This window comes from Aspergillus versicolor (assembly GCF_001890125.1).
Source record: "Aspergillus versicolor CBS 583.65 unplaced genomic scaffold ASPVEscaffold_3, whole genome shotgun sequence".
Lineage (NCBI taxonomy): Eukaryota > Fungi > Ascomycota > Eurotiomycetes > Eurotiales > Aspergillaceae > Aspergillus > Aspergillus versicolor.
Genome location: NW_024467526.1, coordinates 274,652 through 293,972, shown reverse-complemented (window position 1 = coordinate 293,972; position 19,321 = coordinate 274,652). Strand labels below are relative to the sequence as shown.

The 19,321-nt window shown below is 54.5% G+C and overlaps 8 protein-coding genes across 8 annotated transcripts; 6 read left to right on the top strand and 2 right to left on the bottom strand.

Moving 5' to 3' along the window:
* Nucleotides 1-642: 642 nt before the first annotated feature.
* Nucleotides 643-2,767, top strand: ASPVEDRAFT_187942 (sugar porter family MFS transporter). The gene is made up of 4 exons (XM_040809019.1): nt 643-1,873; nt 1,922-2,267; nt 2,317-2,393; nt 2,442-2,767. The coding sequence occupies exons 1-4, from the start codon at nt 854-856 to the stop codon at nt 2,673-2,675; spliced, it is 1,677 nt and encodes a 558-aa protein (XP_040665405.1). The 5' UTR covers nt 643-853; the 3' UTR covers nt 2,676-2,767.
* A 3,067-nt stretch (nt 2,768-5,834) lies between these two features.
* On the top strand, nt 5,835-7,358 carry ASPVEDRAFT_118467 (uncharacterized protein; the record flags this gene model as incomplete). Its single annotated transcript, XM_040805630.1, has 1 exon — nt 5,835-7,358. A coding segment is annotated over one exon (1,524 nt), but the record flags the coding sequence as incomplete, so codon positions are not given.
* A 771-nt stretch (nt 7,359-8,129) lies between these two features.
* ASPVEDRAFT_60581 (type I glyceraldehyde-3-phosphate dehydrogenase) lies at nt 8,130-9,360 on the top strand (the record flags this gene model as incomplete). Its single annotated transcript, XM_040815538.1, has 4 exons — nt 8,130-8,214; nt 8,261-8,830; nt 8,894-9,008; nt 9,063-9,360. The coding sequence occupies 4 exons, from the start codon at nt 8,130-8,132 to the stop codon at nt 9,358-9,360; spliced, it is 1,068 nt and encodes a 355-aa protein (XP_040665403.1).
* Nucleotides 9,361-10,198: 838 nt separating this feature from the next.
* ASPVEDRAFT_81235 (uncharacterized protein) lies at nt 10,199-11,559 on the top strand (the record flags this gene model as incomplete). Its single annotated transcript, XM_040817003.1, has 2 exons — nt 10,199-10,419; nt 10,488-11,559. The coding sequence occupies 2 exons, from the start codon at nt 10,199-10,201 to the stop codon at nt 11,557-11,559; spliced, it is 1,293 nt and encodes a 430-aa protein (XP_040665402.1).
* Nucleotides 11,560-11,865: 306 nt separating this feature from the next.
* Nucleotides 11,866-16,046, bottom strand: ASPVEDRAFT_39043 (putative sensor histidine kinase/response regulator). Its single transcript, XM_040811823.1, has 4 exons — nt 15,923-16,046; nt 14,992-15,869; nt 12,385-14,934; nt 11,866-12,336 (listed from the first exon to the last, which is right to left on the bottom strand). Exons 1-4 carry the CDS (start codon nt 15,943-15,945, stop codon nt 12,113-12,115), a joined length of 3,675 nt encoding a protein of 1,224 aa, XP_040665401.1. The 5' UTR covers nt 15,946-16,046; the 3' UTR covers nt 11,866-12,112.
* An 898-nt stretch (nt 16,047-16,944) lies between these two features.
* Nucleotides 16,945-17,688, bottom strand: ASPVEDRAFT_51010 (peroxiredoxin-like family protein; the record flags this gene model as incomplete). The annotated part of the gene is made up of 2 exons (XM_040814406.1): nt 16,945-17,442; nt 17,512-17,688. The coding sequence occupies 2 exons, from the start codon at nt 17,686-17,688 to the stop codon at nt 16,945-16,947; spliced, it is 675 nt and encodes a 224-aa protein (XP_040665400.1).
* On the top strand, nt 17,648-18,434 carry ASPVEDRAFT_522064 (uncharacterized protein). The gene has a single exon (XM_040814601.1). The coding sequence runs from the start codon at nt 17,930-17,932 to the stop codon at nt 18,350-18,352; it is 423 nt and encodes a 140-aa protein (XP_040665399.1). The 5' UTR covers nt 17,648-17,929; the 3' UTR covers nt 18,353-18,434.
* On the top strand, nt 18,174-19,319 carry ASPVEDRAFT_521640 (uncharacterized protein). The gene has a single exon (XM_040814590.1). It carries the CDS (start codon nt 18,517-18,519, stop codon nt 19,030-19,032), a length of 516 nt encoding a protein of 171 aa, XP_040665398.1. The 5' UTR covers nt 18,174-18,516; the 3' UTR covers nt 19,033-19,319.
* Nucleotides 19,320-19,321: the final 2 nt, after the last annotated feature.

The window sequence follows — 19,321 nt, the reverse complement described above, 5'->3', positions numbered from 1 at the left end:
ACACCGTCCAATGGAGTATGGACGGTTCAGGCCATCATACACCTGCATTAGACGCGAGGCCGAAGATTAGGCGGCGGGCAGAACGCACAGCCGGCGATGCAGTTGAGGCCGGAGAAGCGTAACCCCTTTTGATGCAAGCAGTAAGCAGCCAGGAGCAGTAATCCCAGCCCGGGACAAACAGGCCGCCATGACGTCGCAGTCGGAATCTGGAATCCGAAGACACCTGAACGGAAAGATCTGCTGTTCCCCATGGGGTTGCACGCGAGCGGTCTTACCACAGTTTCCCCTTCCGCCCTTCATTCACCACTGCCATTCTTTATCAAATATCTCCATACTATTTTGTCAAAGAGTCCCAATAACGGCATTTCAGTGCAGAATGTTCGAGGCAGTTCTGTGCATTCTGTGATTCTGCTCATTCTGGCGACTGAAACGCCTAACCCCGACTGGGACTAGCCGCGAGTTAAATCTGCATGTTGATGGTTATGGCCAATCACCGTGTACCGGTATCCTGCGAGAAACAGAGACCCGCTATTCCGCGATGTGCCATTGGCTGTCTTCCCCGGAGTCTCCCCGGACTATGGCCCACCCCCCCTCATTCATTCTTCTCCTCTTCTCTTCACGAGCCAGGGACAGCTGGCCAAGGACAGGCCGGCCGTCCAGTTATCTCTCTGGAGTCTTCTACGGGTCGGCTTTTGACCGGTCTCCAGCTCAGGACCATGGCCATGCCGTGCGTATCTCGGCCTCAAGCCGACCCCATAAATGCTGCCCTCTTCCCCCTTGCTATCGTCTTTGAAAGCAGCCTCGAGCTCTGAAGCTTCTTCTCGTGTTATCTTTTAATAGTTTCCAATTCACTATGGCTGATATGGTCGAAACGGACGACGGCCAGATCAGGCCCGAGACCTCCATCCGAGACAGCCAGTCCTCCATCAAAGGCGACACCCAGCATGCCGAACTGTCCAGACAACGTGAGCCATACGGACCACCAGGCCTCCGGGGTGTCATTGCCAACCCATTTGTTCTTCTCTGCGCGGCATGTTCAACCCTCGGTGGTCTGACCTTTGGCTATGACCAAGGGGTTATCTCCGTGACATTGGTGATGGACCAGTTCCTTGGCAGGTTCGTTGAGATCGCCGAAGGACATCCGGGTTCGGGCTTCTGGAAGGGCCTGATGACGGCCATGTTGGAACTGGGTGCCTTTGTTGGTGCTTTCAATCAGGGATGGCTTGCCGATAAGATTTCACGAAGATACTCCATCGTCGTCGCGGTCGCCATTTTCATCGTCGGATCGGTCCTGCAAACGGCCGCTGTGGACTACGCTATGCTCACTGTTGGTCGCACGATTGGTGGTATCGGTATCGGTATGCTGTCCATGGTTGCCCCGGTTTATATCTCGGAGATCAGTCCACCGGAGTGTCGTGGTGCGCTCCTTGTTCTGGAAGAGTTCTGTATCGTCCTGGGCATTGTCATCGCCTATTGGATTACCTATGGTACCCGGTATATGGCTGGAGAGTGGTCGTGGAGACTGCCCTTCCTGCTGCAGATGGTTCCTAGCTTTGTCCTCCTTGCTGGTGTGGTCGTGCTTCCGTTCTCTCCACGGTGGCTCGCCTCCAAGGGACGCAATGATGAGGCCTTGCAAAGTCTGTGCAGGCTGCGACGGTTGCCAGAGTCCGACCACCGTGTTCAGCAGGAGCTTCTTGATATCAAGGTTGAAGTGCGCTTCCACCAGGAACTTAACGCAGAGAAGCACCCCAAGATACAAGGGCCGGGGCCTAAGATGAGCTTTCTCCGTGAGATGGCCTCATGGGCCGACTGCTTCAAGAGTGGCTGCTGGAGACGGACTCACGTTGCTGTTCTTGTTATGTTCTTCCAACAGGTACGTTCCTCTATGATTCCACCTATTTCTAGAAGCTAATTTGTATAGTTTGTCGGCATCAACGCCCTCATCTACTACTCCCCAACGCTATTCAAAACTATGGGCCTCGACTATGACATGCAGCTGCTCATGTCCGGAATCATCAACGTGACCCAGCTCGTCGGTGTCTGCACCAGTGTCTGGACCATGGATTCCCTCGGCCGTCGTACCCTTTTGCTCTGGGGCGCTGCCATCATGGCGATCTCGCATATCATCATTGCAGCCCTGGTCGGCATTTACTCCGACAATTGGCCCGCGCACCGTACCCAGGGCTGGGTCAGTGTCGCCTTTCTCTTCGTGTACATGCTTGCGTTTGGTGGGACATGGGGTTCCGTTGGATGGGCGCTGCCAGCAGGTATGATCAGACTATACACCGAGATAAAAGCTTTACTAACACGTAACAGAGGTCTTTTCTTCCTTCCTCCGGGCCAAGGGTGTGGCGCTTTCCACCTGCGGGAGCTGGCTGTTTAACTTTATTATCGTAAGTTTCGTTCAGTGGATGTGCCTCGAGTCTTACTAACAGTGTCAGGGCCTCATCACTCCTCCGTTAATCGATGATACGGGCTATGGCGCGTACGTATTCTTCGCGGTGTTCTGTGTCCTCGCCTTTATCTGGTCTTACTTCTGCGTCCCTGAAACTAGCGGTCGGACTCTCGAGCAGATGGACCATGTATTTAAGGATAACTCGTCCAGTTCTGAGCGTGCTAGAAGGCAGGCTATTGAGAATGAGATGATGGATGAGCATGAGGCTGTGGGTGCGTAGACACTGGCTGTTTCACCTGTATATATATATATCACCGAATTATTACGATAGCGCTTGATACAACGAATTCTATAAGCCACGTTTCGCACTCGAATATTTTAGACGTTTCTTCATAGATCTGAAGCGATACATACTCCTCATCAGGTACTATTTAATGTTTCATTGCCCATGACATCGGCTCCCTCCCAACGGTTGCTCCCTTCACCGACTGAATAGGGAGTCCACCCAAAACCCCGTGTCTGAGCCCGACGCTCCTCTCCAATGCTTATCACTAGGTATAATGACAGCTGGCATGGACTGTCATAAATGTCGATTTTGCGACCGTCGCACACAAGTCCAGAGTGCACGACAGCAAAGTCTGCGACAATTTGGCCCGTGCGGCGCCCAAATCCGAATACGAGTGTGTTCGATGCCTTGCGTCCCCGCAGGAAGACTTGAGCATCTGGTTGACGATGTATAGGCTAACGTGGCCGAGCAGCATTAGAACTTTATGTCAACAGGTTTATGGCTACGAAGAAGCGGCGAGTCAAGATGATTCTGGGGATAAACAGGAGTCTTGCACAGCATCTGCATGACATCCAACCACCCAGTGCCGTGGGTATAAGAAATTACGTTGATCCGCTTGGTGATAACCGTGGTGCATACGACTACGATGGCTGCAGCTTGCCAGTTGTAACTCTCGTGGCGAGCCACGTTGCGAGCCACTGGCTGTCTACATGACAGGCTGTTTTAACGACTTGAATGGTCCAACGCAGCCAGCCAAAAGAGCAATCTGTAGCCGGTCGATACCACCCTACTCGGGAGAATCCGGCAGAACCGTGTCTTAGGCGTGGCTCCTGACATCCGGTCCATGCAATGTTGGAGGGCGCAATCGGAGAATCACGACGGGGCATCTCCGCGCTGGGACTCGCTGGACCCTTATGCTCGCCCTTGCTGCCAGTGGCACCCGATTAGAAAGCAGCGTTTCTGCCATTTGTCAGCCAAAACCGATTCTGACCAGGAACCTCCTGCAAGGATCAGTATGGATAATAAGCCGGTGTGCATGTTCGTATGAACTGACGGGCTCCGGAACCCCTGATGCGCCAGATCCCAAGCTCAACAATCCGGATCGAAAAAAATCAATTTGACTTTGTCGCATTATCTGCCGTTACCGGACGTTGAACGCGATGGTAGGCGTCAGGCCGCCAGAGTTGACGATTCGACATGTCCAATGGCCGGGCTAAGGAATGGAGTCTTCCTCATCCACTTTCGACGATAATCGGGACGCAGGGCAGGTTCGCAAATTTGCAGGATATCGGCGGTACGGGGACTGCGTGAATAGGGGTATGCTGTTCTCGATAGCAGGCGGGCTGACGTAGTGATGGTGAATATCTTAGCAGAAGAGTTGCATTGTAGCAGGAGCAGTTCCTATAGGACCCGATGCAGAACCAGACTAAGCTGACCCCGGCAAGGCATCCCCTACTCTCGTATGCTCTGTCACCCCCGAATCCCGGCTCTCGGATCGGCAGCGCAAAACTTTAGAAGGGAAGAGTTGGAGAATAAGCGTCAGCAGCCCGCGTGGGTGTCTCGTTCTCGACTTCAACCATCGGAAAATGACAAAGCGACACCGGGTCCAGGTTCCTGAGCCGGAAGTTAAACGAGCAGATGCTGACAGTATTATCCATCACAGCCAGCCCCAGAGATGCGATCTGGCCCCAGTGCGGTCGGGCAGCTGGGGTTTGCGAGCTGCATAACAGGCTGGTTCGCAGCTTCCAAGACGACGGCTCGAGTGGTTTCCCCGCATTGACGAAGATATCCCGGGACGAGGGGGCGGTTAATATAACATTGTAGGCTGGGCGAGGTCTCACGCCGCAGCAGGAGGGCGATGATATACCTGGTGCTGTCCAGAACTGGCCCCCAACACGACGAGCCGGCAAGTGCGCACCGCTGGGCCACACGGGAGGCTGCCCAATGGAGCCGAAGCAGCCGGGGGGGAAGTGGCCCTATTGGCCAATGGAGAGCTGCGATTGCTAATGGAATTTAACCTTGTTGCCACCGACCGAGAGAGCGAAGGATGGCGGCCGCAAGCTGAGCCGTGTCGGGGTCACCGTGGAGTCTGCCACTGCCGCCCGAAACGGCGAAAACTCTTCGGCATCCCATGACTTTGATATTCTTGACGGCTTACAGTGGACGTACAGAATAACATATGCATGCACAGTTGCCTGGAACAGCCAAGTCCTGGGGAAGCCGAGAGATGCCGTGGGGTGCTGATCGCGGTCGCAGCCCTGCCAGAGCCTTGTGCCACGCGAACGACACAACCAAAACATCCGGAGTCGGGGACCCGGGTTAAGCATGCCAAGCGTTGAGAAGCTTTAGGCGTTTAGCCAGACAAACCAGGGCTTTTCTCGGCCAGTCAAGCCTTGACTCGGGATCTGGGCATGCTCGAAACCGCCGATCCGAGTGCTGGGGTTCGGACGTTGGCCGAGTGCAGCCCACAGTTTCCACTCCATTCCACATGGACAGCCTGACACCGGAGATTTCTCACACTGTCCGAGGATGACCCGATCGTGCCACACCGCCGTGGTGGAGGGGAGAGTCGAGTTTGCGTCATTAGTTGCCAGTTATGAGGAAAGTCGTGAATTATGGGCCGGCTTGAGTGACTACATTGTGATGGGCGCCGGGGGAACCCCGAACACACAGACTTCTCCAGCTCGCGAGTTGCAATGGAGCTGCCCATTGTGAAAGTCAATTGGCAGACAAGCTCACGCAATCCGGAGGTGTGAAAGTGCGGTGGAGCTGTGGTATGCGAGCCCCTCCGTGTCCGACTCTGTTTCGCAGTTGGCCTCTACACGACTCGGGGGGACCCAGTCTACCACACTCTGGCTGAGGCACCAGGTACCGCGTGATGAGAAATCCCTCTCCGGCATTCTCCTCAGTCTCACCGGTTGAACGTGGAGACACACAGATGGGGTCAGTTGAGTTTGAATTTTGAATTGAGGGGACGAGGGGAAGTAAACGAGGGCTTACACCCTCTCCACGGGGTCTCCCCGATGCTATAAAGGCAGCTTTACCTCCCCTTCAGAGTTTTCTCCAGGTTCTGCTATCCCTTCTCTGCACAGTGTGACAGACCAGACTCTCATCGCCATGGCTGACAGGGTTACCACCATCTTCGGCGCCACCGGCAGCCTGCTGCACACCCTCCAGGTCGTGCTCATCGGCGCCCCGGCCTTCATTGTCTTCGGTTACAACCAGGCTGGGCTAGGCCCTCTGGCCCTCCTGGACAGCTGGGTCGAAACTTTCCCAGACATCGACACCCTCAACACCGAAGGCGCGCTCAAGGACCACAACAACACCAGCAAGGGCGCCGTCATCGCCGCGTTCCAGATCGGTGCGCTGATCGGTGCCCTCTCGACGACGTTCATGTCTGACCGCTTTGGCCGTCGAAGGACGATCTTTATTGGTGCCATCCTGACTATCATCGGGCAGGTCCTGCAGGTGGCATCGTACGATCTTGCTCAGTTTGTTGTTGGCCGCGTCATCCTCGGTTTGGGTGTCGGTCAGTTTAGTGTCGCTGTCCCCGTCTGGCAGAGTGAGTCCTCCGCCGCGAAGAACCGTGGCCAGCACGTCATTCTCGATGGAATGTTTATGTGCCTGGGTTACGCTCTCTGCAACTGGATCGATTTTGGTCTGTCATACGCCGAGGGCACGACCCAATGGCGTGTCCCGCTCGCTCTCTCGCTGCTCCCCTCCCTCATGATCCTGACCTCCGTCTTCCTCTTCCCTGAGTCTCCCAGATGGCTCGTTCAGGTCAACCGGATCGAAGCGGCCGAGAGCAGTCTCGCGACGTTGAAGGACCAGGCGACCCCCGAGGAAATCCGCGCTGAAATTGCCGGAATCCACACCTCTCTTGAGTTGACAGCCCACTACAAGGGCTCGCTCATGGAGATCTTCAAGAAAGATGACGAGGAGAGGCTGCTCTACCGCTTCATCCTCTGCTTCATGCTGCAGTTCCTCCAGCAGATGTGCGGTGGGAACCTCATCTCCGTGTATGCGTCGACCATCTTCGAGGAGAACCTCAACCTCGGCGAGAGCCTGTCGAAGATCCTCGCCTCGTGCGCTCTCACCTGGAAGTTCCTGTGCTGTTTCATCTCGTTCTTCGCGATTGATCGTCTCGGCCGCCGCGTTTGCTTCATTGTCAGTGGCAGCGGTATGGCTGCGTGCATGCTCGCCCTGTCCATCACCAACAGCATGCCCTCAGACAATCGAGGTGCGCAGATTGCGTCCGCGGCCTTCATCTTCCTCTTCAACCTCTTCTACCCGATCGGCTTCCTCGGTGGGAACTTCCTGTACACGACCGAGGTCGCGCCGGCGCGCCTTCGTGTTGCCATGTCTGCTGTTTCGACCGCCAACCACTGGCTGTGGAACTTTGTCATCGTCATGGTCACCCCCGTCGCTCTGAACACAATCGGGTACCGCTACTATGTCATGTACACTGTGCTGTCGGCGTGCATCCCGATCTCGGTGTACTTCTTCTACCCCGAGACGATGAACCGCAACCTGGAACTCATCAACCAGGTCTTCCGCGATGCGTCGTCGCCTTGGGAGATTGTCTCGATGGCCAGGAAGCTGCCAGAGGGCGAAGTCGCCGAGGCGCAATTGGCGGCAGTCACCAAGGAGGGTGCTGGGGTGGAACAGAAGGAAAACGTTTAATGTAATGCTGGAATTGAGTTAACGATAGAAGAATTTGATATGATAGAAATTTCAATGTTGACTACGCATGAATCTGCCTATTCTTTCACCCGCGGGGCTATCGAGGCTGCTTTTCCGGTGTTCCGGTCGCTGCGGGTTGTGCTCTTGCCGGTCGTCGGCTCCGGCCGTGGCTCCGGCTATGGCCCCGGCAGTGTGTGGCTCCGGTAACGTCTAACCGGACACAACACGTCCGGTGGCTTCACGATCGCTATTCGTAGAATGTATAAAGTATCTCAGGAGACGTAATTGACGCGGTTGGCGAAACGCTCGTGTTCGCTTGAAACAGGGGTGGATATTATTGACCACCGCACTTACTCTCCTCCGTTGTCGTTTATCGCGCAAGGCAGGAGTCCACAGATGAGTCTCAAGCAACGCTCGAATCATCAGTCCAATCAAACAGTCGGCACGCCTGCGTCATTCTGCCGTCTGTGGGCCCGACCGAATCGCCGGTCATCGGCACTTGTGTGCAAAGCTGGGGTTTTCTCCGGTCCTGGCACTGTGTAGTTGTATCGATGGCAGCAACCGCGGGAGTTACCGGGGCCAATGGGACAGGATAGAGAGGGTATTCCCGGGTATAGATATCGGTCGGTGGAGTAGATATAAAGAATATATATATAAAGCTCTGGTAGACGTCAGTTTAAGGACAGTAGAAAGATTGCAGGCTCAATCGAATACCAAGATAACGAAGCATATCTATATCAGACTCGCTTAAACTTACATCTAAAGATGGCTCCCTCTATCAACGACTTCCCCGTGGGCGACTCCACCCCCTCGTCCTGCAGAGTAGGAATCAACGGGTTCGGGCGTATAGGTAAACACACCTATCTGTGCTTGGCTGAAGATAGCTAACAGTGTAGGCCGCAATGTCCTGCGAGTGGCTCTCAGCCGGAAAGACATCCAGATAGTGGCCATCAACCACACATGCACCTCCGTCCAAGACCTCCTGTACCTGATCCGCTACGACTCGTCCATGGGCAAGCTCCCCGACTCAGTCCCCATGCACGCCCTCTCCGACACTGAGATTGTAGTCGACGGGCAACACATCGCACTCACCTCCGAGCGCGACCTGAAGAAGCTCGACTGGAGCGCGCTGGGCGCGGAATACGTCGTCGAATGCACAGGCAAGTTCACAAAGCGCGAGCAGGCTCTCGACCACGTCACGTATGGGGGTGCCAAGCGGGTGGTCATATCAGCGCCAAGCTCGGATTCTCCAACGTTTGTGTACGGGGTCAACTCGGATGAGTACCGCGCGGATGAATCCCGGCGGGTGGTGTCGTGCGCCAGTTGTACAACCAACTGTGTGACGCCGGTATTGAAGGTGCTGCATAGGGAGTTTGGCATTACACAAGGATTCCTGACGACGGTGCATGCGGCCACGCGGTCGCAGCAAGTCCTGGACGGGTATAGTAAGAAGAACAGACGGCTCGGTAAGCGGCCCCCGAATTGTGAACTGCGAACTATGACAACGGCTTATGGCTGACAACGAGCAGGACGCAGCGTATTCGACAACATCATTCCCACCACGACAGGGGCAGCCAAGGCGATTGCGACAGTGCTTCCCGAATTAACGGGCAAGGTCACAGGGGTGTCGATTCGTGTTCCCACGTAAGTCCTTCAACCAAATATACGAGTGAAGATGGGCGTGTTAATGAATGTCAGCCCGAATGTGTCCATGATCGACCTGACAGTCAGTACCGCGGCGCCCACATCGCTTGCCGAAATCCTGGGGGCCTTTCGGCGCGCGGCCAAGAGCGAGCTTTCTGGGGTCTTGAGTGTAACAGACGAGGAGTTGGTGAGCAGCGACTACTCGGGGAATTCACACAGTGCGATTGTGGACGCGGCATCGTGTAGTGAGCTGAATCCCCAGTTCTTCAAGATCATGGCGTGGTATGACAATGAGTGGGGGTACTCTAGCCGCCTGCTGGACCTGACAGCGCATGTCGCAGCAGTTAATTGAGACATTCATTAGCAACCGCAATTGACGAATAGCAGTAACCATGAAAGAAATGAAAGCAAACCACGTATTCACAATAATGTCAGTCCGTGTTGGCGGCGTTCCTCGGCGGGCGTGCCTGGGCGTGCCTTGGGGGGCGGCCTGGGCAGCGCCAGTTTTTTTGTTCACGGGCGCTTCATTGTTTGATTTGACTGGTAATTCGCCGAAGCCTCGTGGAATATTCGTCGAAAGGATGAGATGGATCTTGGCCGTCGAATTATTGATCAGGTCCTTCGGATGGATTCATCAAACGGTAAAACTGGCGGTCTGACCGCGTCACCGCAGACCAACAGCCCACGATGGTCTATATAAAAGCACCAAATCTGCCCTCAATATCAACTGGATCACCTTGATCAGAGTGATCCGACTGTCAGACTGGAGCTGAATCGGCTTTGAGACTTGACTTACTTGCGGCTTTTTGACGCTGACTTGAGCTGACTTCAGCCGGCCAACACCAGGGCGCAGTCACCTTGCAGATTATCACAAGCACAGGATCCGCCATCGAACGGCCATTGGACCGACTCGCCAGGGACGAGCGCTGGACCTGCGAGGAACACGAGTTTGGGCGCAGAGCGCAGAGTTCGCTGTTTCAGGTTGACTCTGGGCCGCGATTGTCGCCTTGTCCGAGTCCCCATTGGGCACTTGCTAAGAAGCTTCGCTCCCTCTGCCCACCAGCCCCGTCGGCCCCATTACCCTGCAACCTTTTTATTCCTGCGCCTCCCCCCTTCGCTCTCGTCCTTTTTTCCTTCAAGCAAGTCTTCCTGTCCCTCCTTTACCGTCTGTGACGCCCCCTCTCTCCAAAATGGTCAACATTCCTTTGATCGTGGCTGCTGGCAGCCTCTTCACTCTCATTTCCGGAGCTCCTGTCTCGTCCTCTCACTCGGGCGCCCACAGACACACAGAACGACATGCTCACCACGCTCCCTCGTTTGCGAAGCGTTCCTACAACGTCCTCGGAGGCAGTGGCAAGGCCGCTGACGGCTGGCCGTCCCACGACAACTGGTGGCCCGAATTCGAGAAAATGTGCGTGCCTTTCGGACATCTGCCTTTGTTTACTCTGTTGTGTTGTATACTAACCGCTAAATGTACAGGTTCGAGGCCAACCGTGAAAACATGAAGCAAGCTTGCGACCAGTGGAACGTTCCCAACAACTCCGACCAAGAGATGGACGACATCTCGTCCGCCATCCAGGAGGTCGCCAGCTCCTCCGGCGTTGACCCGCGCTTCATCCTGGCTATCGTCGTCCAGGAGAGCAACGGCTGCGTCCGCGCCCCCACCACCGACAACGGCGTCATCAACCCCGGTCTGATGCAGAGCCACAACGGCCAGGGCTCCTGTAACAAGGGCGGCTCTGTCCAGACCCCCTGCCCCAAGGCCCAAATTAAGCAGATGATTGAAGACGGCACGGCCGGCACTTCCGATGGTGACGGCCTCAAGCAGTGTCTCGCCCAGGCTGGCGGCACTGACTCGTCCGCCTACTATGCCGCTGCTCGTATCTACAACTCCGGCTCCGTCGATGGCTCGGGCAACCTGGGCAAGGGCATCGCTACTCACTGCTACTCCTCAGACGTCGCCAACCGCCTCTCTGGTTGGTCTAGCGGCCCTAGCTCTTGCGAGGACAACACCATTGGCAGCCTGGACAAGGCCGTTACCAGCCTCTTCCGCTTTGCTGGTGGTCTCCTCAGCGGTGGCTCCGACTCTGGCTCCGACTCTAGCTCTAACGATTCCACCGAATCTCAGACCTCTTCCACCGAGTCCACCCCTGAGCCGTCACCAACCCAGGCGGACCCTGGCGTCTTTGCCGAGGAGCCTACCCCTACTGAGGCCCCCAGCTCGACGATCACCAGCACTGCCACCGAGACTTCCACTAGCACCAGCACCAGCACTTACACCCTGGTGGATGCCTCGAGCACCCCTACCCCTGAGCCTGCCACCACCGAGCCCGCTGCCAACTCAGCTGCTCCTTCCTCTGGCTCCGCTCCCATCTACCCCAACGCCAACTCGTCGTGCAAAGAATACTACACCGTCCAAGACGGCGACTACTGCCTCAAGATCGAGCCTGAAACCGGCGTCACAGTCGACCAGCTCCGCGAGTTGAACTCCGGGCTGGAGCAGGATTGCACAAACTTGTGGTTGGGTTACCAGTACTGCATTAAGGCGTAGTCTAAGCCGGTTGCTCTTCTGTTTTTTTGTTTTGTTACCCATTTCTCTTCGTCACCCTTCGAGGTTCCTTTTTTCTTCACCTCCCTTTTGACAGGCCGTGCCATTTGATTGTACATATCAAAAGCGAGATTTCTTCTTTTTTTTTTTCTTGACAGTGTAGCTAGTCTGACTGTCTTGTATGACGAATTTATGCCAGGACAAGTGTCGTATCACTCGTATTTTCCAACGTAAGAGTACCCCGTACCACGTAATATTTTATCAGTTCATCAGTATGACAAGGGCTGTAGTGTTGTGCGGCCTCGTGGTATGATGATGTGCAGTCGCTGTTTCAATTGGTAACACAACGCTGGGTGAGAAATATATTCAGCCAATATGTTTACAATTCTAACTTCCAACCATCGAATCACCGAAATCTCAAGTGAATTCTCGCTCTGCGAATATATATTCCGAAACCAATGCTCTATATATACTCCGTATATACCCTGGGTAGTTCATCCTCCATCATAACTGCGTATCGCTAACGTGCCAAATGCATCAAACAGGAATAATCACGTCATCGCATCAGCTCCCTAATCTGCTTCGTCAACTCCTGAAACCGCACCGGCTTGGAGAGGAACAGGTCAACCCCTGAATTTAGCGCCTCATCCCGCACAGACGCGCTCCCCAGTCCGGACAGCGCGATGATCGTCGTGGGTTTGGCTTTGCCGCGCTGCTGTTTCTCGGCGAGCCGGATCCCCCGTGTTGATTCCAGGCCGTCCATAACTGGCATTGAGATGTCTAAATTGGTTAGTTACACGAGTGAATGATGAAGGGAAGGAATCATACCCATAAGGATCACCTGGATTTCCTTCGCGTGCGCCTTGTAAGCCTCCAGCGCCTCCAGGCCATTGCAGGCTGTGAAATACGGGAATTTGGCTTTCTTCATTACTGCCATCAGCAATTGCAGGTTGACCGAATTGTCGTCGACCAATAACACCGAAGGGACGACCCGCGTGGCTCCAAGTGTCGCTGGGATCTCGTTGACTGCGCCCTCGTTGTCATTGACGGTGATGGTCGCCACTGCAGACGTGAGACTGAGCTCGACGTCTCTTTTGGTCACTGTGCCGTTCTGCAGGCCCTTAGGAGTGATGGTGAGTGGAAATGGTGTTTTCAGTTCCTCGACTTTTCGTTCTGGCTCCTTGGTATCCATTATTGGGCGCTCTTGTGTCTGGCGCTCGACGCAAGCCTTCAGTGCCTTGGCCATTTTAAACGGACCGCACGGCTGACTGATGAACTCGTATAGAGCATGCGATTGATGTCGGCACTCGCCAGCCAGCTTCTGGGCGGTTTGCGGCGTTGAGCAGATCACCAACACAGCAGGAGCCACACCCTTCGCAGAAGCCCCGCGGTATATATCCTTCATGCTGCCGAGATACGTCTGCTGCACAACGTATATATCATAGACATCCTGAGCCCCAGGTGTGACAAAACCGACCTTCATATCGAAGTGGTTTACATACATCCGCGCGAGAGACCCCCGCAGCAAAGCCAGCGCCTCTTCGTTTTGCTCCCACGGCGTACCAAAGCCAACCAAGCCGATTGATTTGGCTCGTACGAGATCTCTTGTCTGCTGCAATTCTCGCTGACTCTGGCTTTGGTCTGTCGTGGCCTCCTTTGGTGTCCGCGCGAGATCAACATGAACAATCACCTCCGTGCCAGCGCCCTTGACGGAGGATACATCTACCGTGCCACCCAGCGAGACCACAGTTTGATGAACAATACTGAGACCCAGACCGCTACCAGGCGACAATGGATCCTCCTGCGAAAACGGTTTGAACACATTGCTCGCCAGGTACTGCTTGTCGATACCCTGTCCCGTATCTTTGACCGTGAGAGTGACGCCAGCCATCTCAGCACCATCATCGCGGGAATTCTTCGACAACTTACTGGCCGTCGGCGCCGTCGACTTCAAAGAAACAGCGATATGCCCCGACTCCGTGTACTTCAGCGCGTTGCCGAAGAGATTCATCAGAATTCGTCGCCACGCCCCAGCTTGCGTCTCAAATAGCCAGTGGATATCAGGCGCAACATCATAAACAACAGTCAATGATTCGTTAAATGCTGAAACGGGGCGCTCGTTCGGACTTGCAATGACCAACTCGCCATGCTGGTCGATCATTGGAGCTGACGGGGGTGCTTGTGCCAGTGTCTTGCTCTTTGCGTTGTAACAGTGACCCGCGAAGACGCTCTCTGCAACTTCTTCTAGCACACCGTCAAGCTGTACATCGGATATGAGATTTACGACTCCATTTCCTGGCTTGTTGGGCATATGCGACCGTGGGGGCCGTCGCTGCAGCGCGGAGCGCTTCTTCAACTGCGACGACCGCGACCGGTGCGTGAACTGGTTGATCTTGGCAAAATCCAGCATGTTGTTGATAATATCGAGTAATGACCGACCGCAGTGCTCGACTGTGTTCACTAGTGCTGTTTGTGCTGGCGTGAGCGATGAGTCGCCCAGCAGCTCCGTGCTGCCTAGGATGCCGTGGAGCGGACTGCGAAGTTCATGCGAGATGCTGCCAACAAGCGTTGCGTGCGCGCGGTTCGCAAGCTCCATATCTAGACGGTGAATCTCGGCCATGATGCTATTGGAGAAGGCGTACAGATACGCCAACTCGTGCCCCAGATTGAAGCTGCGCGGCGACTTGGTCCATAGAAACAGACCAGAGAACCAGCGGTTCCGCCGGGAGTCCCAGAGCGGGAAGAGGGTAACGCAGCGTGCGCAGGGGAAGATCTTCATCAGGCCTTTGTTTTCTTCTTTCAGGCTGGCGCGGTGGCGCTTTTGCTGTTTCCACCGACGTTGCACCTTGGGGCCTTCGTGCCGCCGATATACGATCTCGCGGGAGACAGTGCTCGCTGACGAACTGTCGCTGCCTTCGCTGGACGAGACACTGCCGTTCTCGTCGACGTTGAAGATGGCGCCCTGGGGATAGTTTCGCAGAAGCGATCGTAGGAAGGTCTCGCGCATGGCCCCGGTAGGCTGTTCGGGGTCCTCGAGCGAGAACCCCAGCACGTCTGACGTCGCCAAGTCATCCGACTCAGTTGACGAGTGTCCTGGGGTTAGATCGTCGCTGTCGCTGCTGCCTTCGAGCGCCTCGCTGGCGCCGCTGCTGACCTCGCCATCGGAGGGCTGGTCGTCGGCGTTCCTGACCAGGCTGGCGTACGATTTGACACTTGCGTCGAAGAAGACGACCCCTTGGACGTCGAGCGACTGTTGTAGTACACGAGCGGCGCGGCCGAAGATCTCCCTAGTGCCTGACTTCAGGGTCACTTCGTTCTCACGCTTGCGTGTCGGGGTGGATGGTGCAGACGACTCAGAGCCCATCTGGTCCGTTGGCTCTGTAGCAAAAGGGTCAGCATAGGAAAGCGGAGCACGTTGCCCTTCGTTAGCCCTACCTAACAATGCTGGAGACTTGTCTTGCTGGCTACGACCTTGAACCCCCAGCCGGTCAGACCGTGTCTGAGCGCGGCGCGTGCGGAGAGCGCTGTTTCGCACCTTTTCCTCAGTTGTGTCGGTAACCCCCTTCCCATCCTGGTCGTCTTTATCGAAATTGACGTTGCTTCTGCGTCGGAGACTGCTTGATGGGAAGATCCCTCCTTCGACAAAGTCGCCCAGACCCGCGATCATGTTTGCCCCTCGTCGATTCTGCTCGTGTGATCGTACCATGTCCAGATGGTTCATCACGGCCGCCGCCGTGTCAGTCATGAAGCGGATCTCCAGGCCAGTCAATCCATTTGGCCGAGCGACTCCATCGCTCACGCTGAAGGCACCGATGACAATGCCCCGACGACTGCGGAGAGGCACGCCAGCGAAGAACCGCAGTCGTGGTGCGTTAACCACATATTGTCTCTTATTGAACCGATCGTCCTTGGTCAGGTCGGGAACGACAAAGGCACAGCGTCTGTCGCAGCCGGCAGAGTCCGATTCCAGCGGACCAGCGTTGAGCCGTGAGTCTTCGCACACATAGTGACAGATGCCATCCTGTTTGGGGATTACGCAGCTGCCCAGCCAGAGGGCGTCGCCGTCGAGGTGAACCCGGTCGTCCTGCAGGCTCAAGGTGCGGGTGGCCTCGGTGAGGATGTACTGGTTGCGACGGTCGAAGAGCGAGATCATGCAGCGTTGGGCGTTCAGTCGCAGAGCCCCCAGCTGCGCCAGCGCAGTGAGGGTCGTGTCCTGCGATGAATGGGGGAGCAGCTCGACGCTGGCTTCCGTCCGGGGGGAGGCTGGGGGTCGATCGAGGAGGCCAGGCCGCTGGGGGAGCTGGCAGTACCTGAAGAAGGTTAGAACGTATTTATTGAATGCTGTAATGGGGTGGACTCGTACTTGTAGAACTCGCGCTCCTGGGCCATGGCGGTCTCTCTATCCTCGACGGTCAAGGATCTCATCAGCACCCTTTGAAGCCAGACTTCAAGAAGCCAGACGAGATATTGCAGGCAAGAGACCGCTGAAGGCCAGAAGACATGCAAAACACGCCCCTCTGGAACACCCCACCGTCACTCCGCCACAGCATCACTTGCAACCCTGGATATAGCTCCTATTGGCGGGTCCCTGTTCCTAATGCCCCAGCCGCCAATAATCGAGGCCGCCAGATCCCGACTGTTGCTCTAATCCAGACGCTGATTCGCAGTCCTGGGCTGTCACTTGCCTGGCGGGGTCTTGACTGTCGCATGCCTGGTAAATTGCGGATGACTCGGAATACGTTGACGGCAGTCAGGCGAGGAGTCTTCTTGGTAGACACTACGGGATACCGCAGAAAGGCGACGGGACCGTCGGCGGACATTCGGTCGATGGATGTTTGCGCGTTCCTTGACTTGCTTTTCCCAATTTGTGCTCCACATTGCAGACTGACAAGCTCGAAGACAGTCTAGATTCAACTTTGATCTGGTTAAGTCTCGAGGCATTCGCTGGTTGGCACATCCGGGCCCACGCTGCGTTTCGGCCAGACATCACAGTGGAGTCGCTCATTACACCTCAATATAATGTAAACCCACGATCATCCATAAAACATGAATGAAACAAACTTACTTTTGCCGTTGAAGTGTAGAGGAGCTAATCGCCAGCTTTATCGCAAGAGCTATGGAAGGGACTTGGAATTTAAAAGTATTTGGCAAATACATGACATCATCGAATACAATATTGGAAGGCAGCGCTAATGCTAATCAAGATGAAATACGCCTACGTGCCGTCGCGGATGGCTTCGTCGAGTGTCGAGTCTTGAATCTACACTTGGGCCTGGTGTCAAATTTCGCCATTAGTGTCGCGGTTTGATGGACGGATTGCGAAGGACTCCAAATAAATATGGCGCGACGATGACCCCAGAGATGACAACCCATTTTATCTAGCTTCACCTACTCCTCACCACCCTGCACCGTAGCTGTTTGCGCCTCTTGGTGTCCGAGAAGAACCTTGGAAATCGCAGGGATTTCGGTATGACCCCAAGAATTCTGCATGCGATGGCACCAGGTGACGCGCTTGTCGCCTTGGCTGTCTGGTTCAAGGAGAAACTCGCCGCCCTCCTGCTGCGGTGGGCCATTCTTGAAAGCCAGCCCCTTCGGCAGCTGCTTCAATGCCTGCCACAGGCCCTCAAGGGCCAGGCGAGGCACGCTCTTGGATATGTACCCCGGCTGCTGACCGACATCCCACGTATTGATCATTTCGAGAGCGTCGTAGAGCTTGCGCGATGGGTCAGAGTACATGGGGAACGGACAGCGCGACTGTTCTGCATAAAAGTCGATTAAGTGATAGTCGCCGCATCCGATAACAGCGACGGAGGTGCCGGTTGGGGATTTCGAAAGGAGGTCAGGGGTGACGGCGGCCGATAGGCGCTCGAGATATTCCTGGCAGCTCTAGTCAAGATGTCAGCGGAGGCAGCAAATCCCAACGACTTGGGATATGAGGTAAATAAAGAAGCATACGCCACAGAAGAAATGGCGGACAAAGACAATCAGGGTCCGGTCGGTGGCGTTGGGACCGTTGTAGACATCACTGAAAGGAAGCTCCTTTCCCTCGCGGTCAAACACTGGCAAGTCTGCGACCTGGAGTTGGGTCTCTGCTGACGGCAGCGCGTCGGAGGCCACACCGTGGTCTGCCATGGGTTAAGCGATTAAGTTTAGTTCGGGAGAGATGGATGAAGAGGGTAGAACAAAGTGAAGAGAGAAGGCAAAGATGCGTGACATTCAGCGCCCGGTTTATTGGAGCTGTTCAAGATAACCTTGGACTTCCGCGCACGGACCTGCACTGGTAAGCAGAAGGAAGCTATTTTCAATTGTAAGTCTCGCGGCGTAAGACTCTCATAAATTTGGATTTGGAGGACGGTCGGATGACCCGAGAAAGATGGTAAGATCCAATTGCCTGATATGCCATTACGACACCTCCTCTAGAACCAGACGGTCAGAACAGGCAGAACTTAGACTGGATACGTTCTCTTTTAAGGTTGTTTTCATCGCCTTCTCTTACCTGCTTGCCTCTTCTTACTTTTTACTTATCTTCTCAATCACCATGGACTTACTTCTATCCCCATCGAACGAGTCTGAGCCTTCATGTTCTGAGCTCTCACACTTTGATGTCTTATCAGTTGAATCCGAGTCCGAGGGTCCCCCTGCACAACTTGCAAAAGAAGTGCAACACCAACCATTCACCACCGAGGAGAGCCTAGTGAGCTGTTTAGAATGCCGTCAGCAAGCCCTTAGCAAGACAAAACCCAGGACCAGTATCTTGCCTTCACATCTGTTTCCCCGGTGCAATCATCTAAACTAAGTGACGATCGGGCGAGAACAAGCAAGTACTGTCGATTCTCCTTTAATAAAGAAACAGGACTCTTAATTGCAAAAGTCATACCAGGTCCTGCACATGAACTGGCAATAAGATCATTTGATTTTTTGATCTCTCTCGAACTGCGTGCCACGAATGTCTACCATGAGATGAGGCCTTTTGGTTCAACAACAGTTACTATTGGAGATTGGACAAAGGAGGCAGACTCCTGCTGGGCTCCGGCTTCGACAGATACAAGCCTGAGTTTTGTGGTGGAAATAGGACTGTCTGCGCGACAATTTGCTCTTGATGCGCATGGTTGGCTTGAGACTGGGTCTTCATCTGTGAAACTCGTGGTCACAATCGGAATTAACCGCGACAACCCCGAGATCATATTGCGCCGATGGGAAATTGCTCCTCGCGGATACCGTGACCTTGCACGGTCGTCTCCTCCTTCAGCGCGTTGTACTGCATTCCTCCAAGTATCTCGAACAAACAACACGACATCTGTTACTGGAGAGTCCGACATGAATGGCACAACTACGACTACCACACAGCTCAATCTACCCTTCGAGAAAATTATTAACCGTGTCCCTCACCATCCCTTAGAGAGAGACTTGGTGATACCTCAGGAAGAGCTGAAAAGGTTCGCTGAGAATATATGGACTGAGCAGAGACTTTTATAAGTTATCTCAATTCTGACACATTTGTTGGCTGATATGTTTAATTGAAGTGATACACTAATAGGTCAAAAGTCTCTTTACACCGCCTGAAAATGTTAATTTCTTCATGAATTCTTGGTGTTTTGACTCCATATAAAGTGTGATTGATAACTAGGATTAATATTTAGTATACCAACCCTTTGCCTTAATTACTGCCTGCAGTCGGCGTTGCATTAACCTAATTAGGCTATTGATAACCCCCTGATTAACCTTCTCTTAAGAATAAATAATTGCTTTATAAAATTAGGTCTAA

What these genes read in the sequence shown, in the direction of transcription:
- ASPVEDRAFT_522064 (XM_040814601.1), top strand. Translation starts at nt 17,930, where the DNA reads ATGGTAAGATCCAATTGCCTGATATGCCATTACGACACCTCCTCTAGA.
- ASPVEDRAFT_187942 (XM_040809019.1), top strand. Translation starts at nt 854, where the DNA reads ATGGCTGATATGGTCGAAACGGACGACGGCCAGATCAGGCCCGAGACC. An exon ending in TGGATGGGCGCTGCCAGCAG is followed by an intron (nt 2,268 to 2,316) that starts GTATGATCAGAC and finishes AACACGTAACAG; the next exon opens with AGGTCTTTTCTTCCTTCCTC. An exon ending in GGCTGTTTAACTTTATTATC is followed by an intron (nt 2,394 to 2,441) that starts GTAAGTTTCGTT and finishes TAACAGTGTCAG; the next exon opens with GGCCTCATCACTCCTCCGTT.
- ASPVEDRAFT_39043 (XM_040811823.1), bottom strand. Translation starts at nt 15,945, where the DNA reads ATGGCCCAGGAGCGCGAGTTCTA. An exon ending in GCCCAGGAGCGCGAGTTCTA is followed by an intron (nt 15,870 to 15,922) that starts CAAGTACGAGTC and finishes TCTAACCTTCTT; the next exon opens with CAGGTACTGCCAGCTCCCCC. An exon ending in AATCCAGGTGATCCTTATGG is followed by an intron (nt 12,337 to 12,384) that starts GTATGATTCCTT and finishes TAACCAATTTAG; the next exon opens with ACATCTCAATGCCAGTTATG.
- ASPVEDRAFT_521640 (XM_040814590.1), top strand. Translation starts at nt 18,517, where the DNA reads ATGAGGCCTTTTGGTTCAACAACAGTTACTATTGGAGATTGGACAAAG.